Raw genomic sequence first — 12,137 nt, forward strand, 5'->3', positions numbered from 1 at the left:
AACGTTGACCCATGGACCTTGGACTGAAGGCCACTTGGCAAGAGCTATTGGAGATTTTTTTATGGAGTGTCCACCTATTATATTGGGCCTCAAAGTGGGTGCCATATTCAGATTGGGCGTGCGCCCCAAGTGGATAAGGATAGAGTCCCATGAGATGAGGACTCTGATCCCTTGATCAACTTGGACTGTGGGGCGCCAATCTCACTGTGCTTATCCAGTGTTGGTGTCACAGTAGGAGGAATTATGGAGATTGTTATCTGAAATGATCAGATGACATCACTCTATCAATCAAAATTTTTTCAGAATTAATTAAAATTTTTTGATTGGTCGAATGATGTGGCACTGCATGGCGCAGCAGGGTCTATTTAAACCCTGTCTGCGCCTAGGGTTTAGAGACTCTGCACAATAACTAACAAAAGCCTGAATCCTCTCCACTTCTTCATGCCCCCTCTGCTCCTTTCCCTCCCCTCTTTACGTCCAAGAGGTTGGGCATCCATTTGGTGCTTGTCCAAGGCGTGGTGGCTCTTTGATTAGAAGACTGCGGAGATTTGTCAAGAAGCTGCTGCTCCAGCTTCAGAAGATCTTCCAGATCAGATCCAGATCTAATTTTTGGAGCAAAGATTCATAAGGAGAAGATGATCCAGATCTTGCTTGAGTGGATATCGTAGAGGCCAGACGACTGTGTGGCTATTTTAGAACCTCGGACATTACTGCGATCATCTACAGAGTAATCTAGTTACTTTAGAGTTATTTTCTCTATTTCTCATAATTTTAGATTTAATTTTAGATTTAATATCAGATAATAGGAATTAGATCTAATAGATCTTAGATGTGAAATATCGTAGGATAATTTTTTTTGAAATATTCTGCCCCAGATCTTATTAGATCTGAGAGATCCTACAAGAAAAAAGCTGATTTTTTCTTCAACTAGTATCAGAGCCAGATTGATGGCTCTATTTTAGATCTAATTTAGATCTAATTTTTATTTTTATTTATCTGATATTGATGAATTTTAGATGTCACATCCGATATGATAGGATCTGAAATCAGAAAAATTTAAAATTAAATCTAAGTAGATCTAATATGTATGAGATGCATGACTAGACTAGGAATAGTTTAATCTATGAATAGTCTTATAATTTTATGTTTTAATGTGATCAAAATATAAATTAGATCTAATTTATTCTCTATTTTTCTGATGTTATAAATGTTATATTCAGATCAAAAAATAAAAAATAAAATTTAATTAATTCATAAGATTGATCTATTGCATGCCTAGACTAGTTGTAGAATTGTTCTAGTAACTGTCTAGAATAGATTTTATATTGAATAGTTCAATTTAAATCATATTTTTCAGATGTTATATGTGATGTATCAGATCTGAAAGCATACTAATTAGATCAGATTTTAATACATGAGATGTATGCAAAGCATGTATAAGTTAGATCTAAAATTATATATGTGATATGTAATTTAGATCTAACTAATTTTGTAGTTAAATTAATATTTCTGATTAAGGTGTTCCTCATGCCCGTCCGGTCATAAGAATAAAGTAGGGTTTAAGACCCTCTCCTCCCATTCAATGTGGTGTTTTTATGGCGTGTAGGGGTGCTGCGCATTCATCCTTAATCAGAAATCAAAATTTATTTTTCTGCAAAACTCTAGATCCTGGATTTATTTTACATATTTTGTTTATGAACCCAAGACTTAATTAATGAATTAAGCCTATAAAATCAAATTAGGTCTAAAATTGAGAATTTCAGATCTAAGCCATTTTCATAAAATTGGGTTCGGACTTGGGTAGCTCAATTAGGTCTAGCGGTTGATCAAACTGAATCAAAAGTTAGTTAGATAGGATTATGAAAGCTAATAATTGACCAGTCTAATAGGATTAAGTCTAGGTCAAGGTTGAATCATATTCATATGTGACTCGATCAAGTTAAGACCTAATTTGGCTCAGTGGTTAGAGCCTGGATTGTAGGCTAATCCAATTGATTCTGGTTCGACAATTTGGTGTCTAAGGTAAGTTGGACAGATGCGACTGACTAATTTTTAATTGGGAGCTACTCGATTTGAATGCGTTCTTGTCAAGTTAATGGCATATCTCTTCCACCGGTCTCACTTATCTGGCCATATGTGTCAATCCAATTCTGATTTGAGGTGGCTAACAATTCGAGCTAACCCATGCCACTAGGTTAGTCATAATTGTTATGACTATGTCAAGTCAAGTTTAATGAGACCTAAATCAAATCTCTCTAAGAAAATATTAAGTCTAAGGTCTTCCACTATTATGGATGTGCGGGCTCTTCCCGGAGTTGATTATTCTCGGCTGGTTACAGTAGCTCAGTTGCACCGGAAAGACGCAACCATGTCCATTAGGCATTGGATGCTATGGATTAGAGGATGGGTTGTGCTCAATATTTCGGATACGGTGAGGGATCCAATCAGGAATCTAATTCGTGCAAATAGTGGATCTGACTTAACTAAGGATTGGAACAATATTCGGGCACGGTGAGCTTCATGAATTAGAGATCAAGTTTTGGATGCACCATGATTAGAAAATCATTGGACAAGAGTTGTCCACTCATCGGTTGACCCATCACCAATAACTGTTAGGTGAGGTGGTGAGCCAATCGGTGAGACCGCACCACCCACTAGAAATCACTAATTACGAAGATTTTCACATCTCTACTTAGGGAGTGTAGGGATCTGAGAAAATAGTGGGAGCCTAATTTGTTTAAAAATAAAATTTTTAAATAAATTGGTTAAGTCTGATTACAAGATCTAACTAGAAACTTGACTCTCTACGGGAAACATATCTGCATCCAATCCCATGACCAAAATACTAGATACCCACAAATTAACTGGATCTAATTTTAAGGACTGATTGAGAAACTACAGAATTATTCTGAATTCTGATAAACTGACTCATGTCTTAGATCAGGATCCACCTGCCATACTAGCACGTCCGACTGCTGAACAGAGAGCATCTCTGAAAAAATGGATGGATGACGATAACAAAGCCAGGTACTACATGTTGGGTGCCATGTCTGATGACTTGCAGCGCCAGCATGAGAACATTATGACTACCCGCCAAATGTTGGCTCACCTACAAGAGTTGTTTGGTGAACAAAGTCACACAGCCAAGTATCAAGTTTGTCAAAGACTTTTTAAGACTAAAATGCGTGATGGGCAGTCAGTCCAAGATCATTGTTTGACAATGTCAAAGACCTTGAGGAGCTTGAGAAGCTCGGTATCATCTTAGACAAGGATTTTCAGATTGATGTGATCCTTCAGTCCTTGTCTGATGCATATGGTCAGTTCATCATGAACTTTCATATGCATAAGATGTAGTGTACCTTGGCTAAGTTAATGAATATGTTGGTTACGACTGAACTTTCTTTGAAGAGTTCAAAAGGCTCAGTTCTTACGTGGAGCAGACTTCTTCCAAGAGAAAGTCTTTTGGAAAGAAGAAAAAGTCTGCAAAGAAGTAGAAGGTGGATGGGAAAAGGAAGAAGACGAAACCGAAGAAGAAGGCTGCTGAAAAAGAAAAATATTTCCACTGCAATTCAGATGGCCATTGGAAACGAAACTGTCCTCAATACCTGACCACCCTGAAGAACAAGAAGGATGGTCTTTTTGAAGGTATGCTTGTTATAGAATCTAATCTTACAGTTTTCTCTGCATCCAGTTGGGTACTTGATTCTGGTTCTAGTGCTCATTTGTGCACTTCTATGCAGGGTCTTGAGGAGAGCAGGAGCCTGAGAGATGGGGATATGATCCTACACATCGGGAACGGAGCAAGAGTTGCTGCTGTGGCCGTGGAAACTTACCCTCTGCGATTACCGTTAGGATTAGATTTAGTTCTTAGAGACTATTATTATGTGCCTACAGCAAGCAGAAATTTGATTTCTGTTTCATGTTTAGCACAAAAAGACTATGTGATTAGCTTTCATAAGGACCATTATAACATATTTTATGAAAATAATAAAGTTACAAATGATTTTCTTATTAATGATCTCTATCAGCTACATGTTGATGTTTCTGTATTTCATATCGAGCAAAATGTGAATGCCATGAGAATTAAAAGGCCTAGAGATAGTCTAAATGATAGGTATCTGTGGCACCTAAGGCTATGTCATATAGCGAAAGACAGGGTTAACAAATTGGAGAAATCCGGGCTATTGAGTCCGTTGACTTCCGAGTCATATCCAGTTTGTGAATCGTGCTTTCAAGACAAAATGACCAAGCTCCCTTTTACAGGATATAGGGAAAGGGCCCCAGACCTATTTGCCCTAGTACATACAGATGTGTGCGGCCCATTTGATGTGCCGGCTAGAGGCAACTATGTCTACTTTATTACCTTCACAGATGATATGTCTAGGTACGGGTATGTGTTTCTAATGAAACACAAGTCTGAAGCCTTTGAAAAGTTCAAAGAATTCAGACATGAAGTAGAAAAACAAACAGGAAAGCCCATTAAAGTTCTTCGATCAGATCGAGAAGGTGAATACCTTAGTCGGGAGTTTCTAGACTATCTTAAGGACAATGGCATAGTCTCTCAATGGACTCTATCTGGAATGCCACAACTCAACGGGGTTTCAAAATGGAGAAACCGGATCCTATTAGATATGGTCCATTCCATAATGAGCTTCACGGACCTCCTTGAGTTTCTTTGGGGAATTGTCTCATGACAGCAATATATGTATTGAATAGGGTTCCCTCTAAAACCGTTCCTACCACACCGTATGAGATATGGCATGGTAAGAAGCCAAGTCTGAGTCATCTCAGAATTTGGAGTTGTCCGACTCATGTCAAAAGACAGCAGGCGGACAAGTTAGAGTTCAGGTCTTTTAGAGCTCGATTCATAGGATATCCTAAAGAGTATTAGGATACTATTTCTATATTTCGGAAGATCATAATGTGATGGTGAATCGATATGTTATTTTTCTTGAAAAATAGTTTATTCAAGATGGTGGCACCAGAAGAATAATTAAGCTCAAGGAGAATGTCTCCCAAGAGCAACGAGCTAAAGAACCTGAGGAACCTAATCAATTAGAACCAGTCCTAACACAATCTCTTCCACCTCGAAGATCGACTAGGGTTTTTAGTCCTCCTGAAAAGTACTTAGGTACTATACAAGAGAAAGTAAAGGAAATATTCCTCACGAAAAATGGGGCTCATGGTGATGACCCCAAGACCTATGATGAGGCGATATCAGATATCGACTCCGAGAAATGGTTAGAGACAATGAGATTAGAAATTGACTCGATGCACTCAAACCAAGTCTGGACCTTGATAGATCCACCTGAAGGTATTGTACCTATTAGGTGTAAATGGATCTTCAAGAGAAAGATAGGTGCAGATGGGAATGTGGAGACATTCAAGGCTAGACTCGTAGCGAAAGGTTATAGTTAGTGCGAAGGCATTGACTATCAGGATACCATTTTGCCTGTAGCCATACTAAAAATCATTCGCACATTGCTTGTTGTTGCAGTCTATTTCGATTATGAAATATGGCAGATGGATGTAAAAACGACGTTCTTAAATGGATATTTTGAGGAAGATATCTATATGGAACAACCACTTGGTTTCACATCCAGTGATGATGATCATAAGATCTGCAAGCTGCAAAGGCCCATTTATGGACTTAAACAAGCATCTCGGAGCTGGAATACTCGTTTCAATGATATGATCAAAATATTTGGTTTCATCAAGAATGAGGAGGAACCATGTGTATTCAAGAAGGTCAGTGAGAGTGCAGTTGTCTTCCTCGTACTATACATAGATGACATCCTCCTAATTGGAAATGATATTTTCATGTTGACCTCAGTCAAAATATGGTTGTCTAAGGAGTTCTCTATGAAAGATCTAGGAGAGGCATCCTTTATACTGGGTATTAAGGTCTATAGAGATAGACCAAATAGGATGCTGGGACTTTCACAGAAGATGTACATAAAAGAGGTGCTAAAAAGGTTTAGCATGGAAAACTCCAAAAGAGGTTTAATACCTTTTAGACATGGCATTCATCTCTCCAAGAAGATGTGCCTTAGCACACCTGAAGAGATTGAACGCATAAGCAAGATCCCTTATGCTTCCGCAATAGGGAGCCTCATGTATACCATACTATATACACGACTTGATATAGCCCATGCTGTGAGTGTCACAAGTAGATATCAGTCAAATTCAGGTGAAGAGTACTGGACTTCTGTAAAATGTATCTTTAAGCACTTGAGAAGGACTAAGGATATGTTTCTAGTCTTTGAAAATGGAGAACTCCAGGTTCAGAAATTTACAGACTCAGACTTTATGTCTGATATAGATGATTGAAAGTCGACATCTGGGAGTCTGTTCATTTGTAATAGTGGTGCAGTTAGCTGGAAGAGTTTCAAGCAGACGGTGATTGCTGATTCCACCATGGAGGCAAAGTATATTGCTGCGTCGGAAGATGCGAAGGAGGTATTCTGGTACAAGAAGTTTGTCGCAGAGCTTGGAGTGATGTCATCGGATGCCATCCCTCTTTACTGCAATAATAATGACGTCATAGCCCTAGCTAAGGAGCCAAGATCTCACTAGAAGTCCAAGCATATCGAGCAGCGATTCCATCTGATCCGTGATTACCTCGAAAAAGGTTATGTCGAGATTAAGAGAGTCGACTCCACAGACAATGTGGCAGACCCACTGACAAAGCCATTAGGCCAGCAGAAGATCGAAGCCCACCTTGAGAAGATGGGACTTAGATATGTAGCCAATTAGCATTAGGTCAAGTGGGAGTTTGTTAGATGTGTGCCCTAGATGCCAGATTGGCTGACATATTCCTGTACAAATGTAAGGGCAAATTTATAATTTTGACTATAAATGAATAAAAGAGTTATTCTACTATCACATTATGTACATTATGTCTATGATACATCCTTTGAGTTAGTAGGAATGTTAATTCATATTTTCAAGAGTTGAAAATTTAAGGCATGAATTTACATAACTAACTCATAAATAGCTCCTGACCATAGGATCATCATGAAGATGGTGATAGATCCGAAAGGTTGGTGTATGATCGCTTTCTTAGGGTAGATGTGTCTTGAGTCTACGGTGTAGAGATACCGGAGTGAAAGTACAGGTATTCATTGAGAACGAGAATACTGAGCGTGACCACCTCGAGCAGTCATAAGGAAGTCTACCTTCTCGTCGATGACTAGCTTGATACTGCAGCTGTGTGTCTAGTTCTTTGATCTGAGGTACATCGACAGTTCACCTTGAGTGTGTTATAGTTTAATTACACCATAACTCGATCTCCTAGCCATTTGAAACCCTAAGGTGTATGTTGGCTGTAGCATATTCATTGTAGGAACCAGATTGCACCAAGATAGGATCTATTAACCTCGGTAGATAAGAAGAGTAGTCCTATGATGATCGAAAAATTGAGTCCTTAAGCCCATGGCCATGGCAGAGTGAAATAATGGAAAAGAGTTTTCCATTAAGGTTTCACATCGGACTTGGATCGATCGATTGATTCATATGACTGATATTGGGTTTAATGAGTTCACCTTAACCCTAATTCAGTTGGGACTCATGATAGAGAAACTCAATCACACAGGTAGTTGCACCGAGAGGTTCGTCTTCATTTCTGATGGGTTGCCACTATATACTGCTAGGTGTCACTGATGGATTTTGGGAGCAAATAGAATGATCTTGATGATCGATCATTCTAATTGTCTGAATCAAAAAAGTTCTAATCCATCGAAAGGAGTTTCGATGATGTCGATGATGAGATCACGACATGTCTCATTACCATACGGAAATGAACTTAACTGGATCACACAAACAAGAGTTAAGGTCTAGATGTCATCAATTGAGCTAGCCCAGTTCGATTGATTTGTATTAGATCCAATTAGGTTTAAAAAAATCATGCCAGCACACGATTGAGCCTAACTTTCTCGTGTAATCTTTTCTACCTCGACTGAGCCAAATGTGATTTGACTCATCCAGAGAACCTTGAGAAAGTTTCTCACAGTCTGACTGGAGCCAGTCCAGCTCAGAAAGGACTTGTCTTAATTCATGAGATGAATTTAAGACAACACCTGCTAATTCTTGTCACCTGCCATTTTCGTTTTAAGATATTGGTCAAACATTGACCCATGGACCTTGGACTGAAGGCCACTTGGCAAGAGGTCATTGAAGATTTTTTTGTGGAGTGTCCACCTGTTAAATTGGACCTCAAAGTGGGTGCCATATTCAGATTGGGCGTGCGCCCCAAGTGGATAAGAATAGAGTCTCATGAGATGAGGACTCTGATCCCTTGATCAACTTGGACTGTGGGGCGCCAATCTCACTATGCTTATCCAGTGTTGGTGCTAATAGTAGGAGGGATTGTGGGGATTCTTATCTGATATGATCAGATGACATCACTCCATCAATCAAAATTTTTTCAGAATTAATTAGAATTTTCTGATTGGTCGAATGATGTGGCACTGCATAGCGCAGCAGGATCTATTTAAACCCTGTCTGCACCTAGGGTTTAGAGACTCTGCGCAATAACCAACAAAAGCCTGAATCCTCTCCACTTCTCCATGCCCCCTCTGATCCTTTCCCTCCCCTCTTCACGTCCAAGAGGTTGGGCGTCCATCTGGTGCTTGTCCAAGATGTGGTAGCTCTTTGATTAGAAGGCTGCGGAGATTTGTCAAGATGCTGCTGCTCCAGCTTCAGAAGATCTTTTGAAGATCTTCCAGATCAAATCCAGATCTGATTTTTGGAGCAAAGATTCGCAAGGAGAAGACGATCCAGATCCTGCTCGAGTGGATATCGGTAGAGGCCAGGCGACTGCGTGGTTATTTTAAAATCTCGGGCATTGCTGCGATCATCTACAGGGTAATCTAGTTACCCTAGAGGTATTTCTCTATTCCTCATGATTTTAAATTTAATTTTAGATTTAATATCAGATAATAGGAATTAGATCTAATAGATCTTAGATCTGAAATATTGTAGGATAATTTTTTTTGAAATATTCCGCCCCAGATCTCATTAGATCTGGAAGATCCTACAAGGAAAAAATCGATTTTTCCTTCACAGGGGTATTTTCGTCATACAAGATTTTTAAATGAAATAGTCGATTTGCAGGTATTAAATACGTGTTGGAAAATAACGACTACGTGGACCAATCGGATAAAGTGGTGCGCTCCATGTTGGATTTTCTATACCGCCCGCGGTGCACAAAAAATTTGCCGACTTCATTTGATGGCATTGTTTGCTTTCCTTGGAGCTAGAAGGACAAATGAGAGAAGAAGACTGACCCTATAAAACCCTGTCCTCCGCTTGCTTTGTTTATTTGGTTTTCAATTGATCATTAAAATTTATTTGGGTATTGCAACAAAATTTCATGGGTGCAAGCAGATGGGAGTGGCTGGAGAGAAGGAAGCAAGAGATGTATGCATCGACCATGAGATCACTCGGTATCTAAACAAACCTGATGTTCAAAAAGCCCTGCATGCCAATCTCACCTCTCTCCCTTATCCCTGGGAGGCTTGCAGCAGGTCTGTAATACATTAATGTGTATTCATTCTCTCCTTTCATTCCTTCCTCGCCTTCAGATTTATTGTCAAATGAATTATATCTTGGTGCAGGATTGTGAATTATAATGCTACTGATCAGCTCGCAGATATGATCCCACTACTGGCTCGCCTTGCGAAAAATGGATTGCCTGTCTGGATTTTTAGGTATTTCGTAGGCTGCATGAATATTGATCACAATAGTTTTCCATATTTATTTATATCTTATGCCACATGTGGCAGTGGAGACCAGGATTCTGTGGTGCCTCTCACTGGAACTCGAACTCAGATCGCCAAACTAGCACAGCGGCTAAAGTTGAAGCCAAAGGGCCCATATCAGCCCTGGTATGCTCATGGACAGGTTAGAGCTTTCTATGCATCTTACTTGTTCTAAATTCATCCGTGCGGTTAGACCTTAAAATGATGAGCATCCAGAGTAATGGAGAAAAAACTGCTTCTCACACCCAATGCCAATGGAAGGGGATTTGACATTGGGTGTTGGTATGGAGTGGAAATTGTATCATAAGGTGAACAATTTGGTAATTCTGAAGGTACATCAAAGCCACTGAGTTGAACAGGAGCAATACAGATGAATGCCAAACATGAGGACTCAAAAGTGAATCGATATGAGAGGACAATGAGGTGTATTTTCCAGGAAAGGTGTTGCATAAGAACGGAAGCCAAAATTTCAGCATGTTATACAAGCTAGAGAGGAGATACAATAACAAATATTTAAGAAGATGGAATTCTTCCATCTGAAGGACAAAAAAAAAAAAGAAAATCCCTTTTATCTTAATTAATAGAAGCCAGGTGGCTCCTTTTAGCCTCCTTTTTCATCAAAAAAAAATAAAAATAAAAAATGTCTCGACATTTGAAGATGGAGTTGAGATGTACTCATGTTTTGCGCATCTCTTAACTAAAGCTCTATCAGTTTGATATAGTAACCCCTGTAGCTACTATGTCTTTCACCTTCAACCATGCCAAACCTTAACATCAGCATTGGATGACCTCATTGAATTTTTGTCTTTATGTCAAGCATAATCTCTTTTCATCCTTGACCCTTGGTCATTATAATATTCCATTGGTTCCATTTGGTTTTTCTCTCCGTCTTGCTTTCATCATGATCTTCTTGTACATTTAACTTCTTTAGCAAAGTTATGAGCTTCATTGCCACTAATATAATGGTTCCATATGCTACCAATCTTTTGTACTAATATCTCGGTCAAACATCGGCAGTAGACACATGGAAATACCTGATAAATTGTTCATTTCTCTACCAATAGCACCCAACATGTGTTTATATGATCAAGCAGAAGACTTAAACAATTTACCATCAATATCCTAACAATATGACATGTGGATCCGACGGTTTGTCTAAGCAAATGTAGCCATCATCTTTCCAACTGTACCATTACATTGAATCTTCATGCCAATGCCCTCAATGACATGTAGTATAGAACATATGATCCATATATACAGAACCAGATAACTTGATAAGCTTTGTTCATTTTGGATAGCAGCTGGTATGATTAAGCATTGTCTTGACATCTAATAAATCTGATTTTTTATTTTTTCTAACAATGCAGGTTGGTGGGTGGTGGGAAGCCTATGGAAATGAGAGCTTAGTGTATGCTACTGTTAGGGGTGCATCTCATATGGTACCATATGCTCAGCCAGAGAGAGCGTTGGTTCTGTTTTCGAGTTTCATAGATGGAAAACTCTTGCCATCTCGGCCCTAAGCTGCTGTTGGTATCTAGTTCTGTTAACATATATCAGTTATAGGAATTTAGGTATCATATATTTTGAAATTTTGTATTCTTACTCTTCGGTGGTACTGGAGAAATGTTGGTTTTGGGAATTATGCTTGAAGGCTTATGAATGTTAAAAAATAGGTCATTTTGGTTTGTTTTCAGATATACAATATTTGTGGGTTTTTTCATAACTTATTATTATTTTTATATGTTACGAGCTTAAGTTGAAAAGTTTTGTCCTTCTTAAATTCTACTTTGTAGCCAGGCTCAAATTGATGATTTTAAATTTCTTATAAAATACTGCTATATGGTTGTCTTTATAAGAAGTGAGAATCCAAATGAAGTTGTCCCCTCCTCATACAGAAAGTTTTTTTTTTTTAAATAATAACTTCCTTGGGTAGTTTCTTGCACTACTAATTTCTTTTGATTTTTCGCATGCAAGCTTCTATTTATCTAAATTTTTTCTCTTAAGTAATGAATTTAGAAATAAACAACTCAAACATAATCTCTGTATGAGTATCAAGTGGTCGATTGGGATCACTACGAGTGTCATGCATAAATAATTAAATAAACCTTATCCAATAATGTTGATTACCATTTTCATAACTGTTATAAACAAATTATTCATTGTTAATTTAGCTCTTTTTTATTTTTGTTATGCAAAGATTGTCTTTTTGTTAACTCAAAGTGTATTGAAGCCTCAAGCTTCCATGTTTTGAGTGCGTTTGGATAAAGATCAATTTACAAGATATGTCCAAGTTGAAGTTTCTCTATCTGTGTGGTGGGGCTAAAGTGTGTCACCAAGTCAAGTACCTTAAAAGACTATAATACAACAGAAAAAATA

General features: G+C 38.4%; 1 protein-coding gene across 3 annotated transcripts in view; it reads left to right on the forward strand.

Moving 5' to 3' along the window:
- LOC105034938 (serine carboxypeptidase-like 42) overlaps nt 1-11,491 on the forward strand; it is a 20,106-nt gene extending 8,615 nt beyond the window's left edge. The window contains exons 7-10 of one of the 3 annotated variants that reach the window (XR_012134342.1): nt 9,388-9,527; nt 9,618-9,710; nt 9,796-9,903; nt 11,129-11,267. Coding sequence is in view for 2 of the 3 variants with exons in the window: in XM_073243517.1 (XP_073099618.1) it covers nt 9,388-9,527; nt 9,618-9,710; nt 9,786-9,903; nt 11,129-11,281 (504 nt within the window). In the remaining variant the exon portion in view is untranslated. Of the gene's footprint in view, nt 1-9,387; nt 9,528-9,617; nt 9,711-9,785; nt 9,904-11,128 lie in introns of all 3 variants that reach the window. The other 2 variants (XM_073243517.1, XM_073243518.1) reach the window with 2 other exon arrangements.
- The last annotated feature ends 646 nt before the right edge of the window (nt 11,492-12,137 follow it).

The sequence above is a fragment of the Elaeis guineensis genome, chromosome 9 (assembly GCF_000442705.2).
Source record: "Elaeis guineensis isolate ETL-2024a chromosome 9, EG11, whole genome shotgun sequence".
Classification (NCBI taxonomy): domain Eukaryota; kingdom Viridiplantae; phylum Streptophyta; class Magnoliopsida; order Arecales; family Arecaceae; genus Elaeis; species Elaeis guineensis.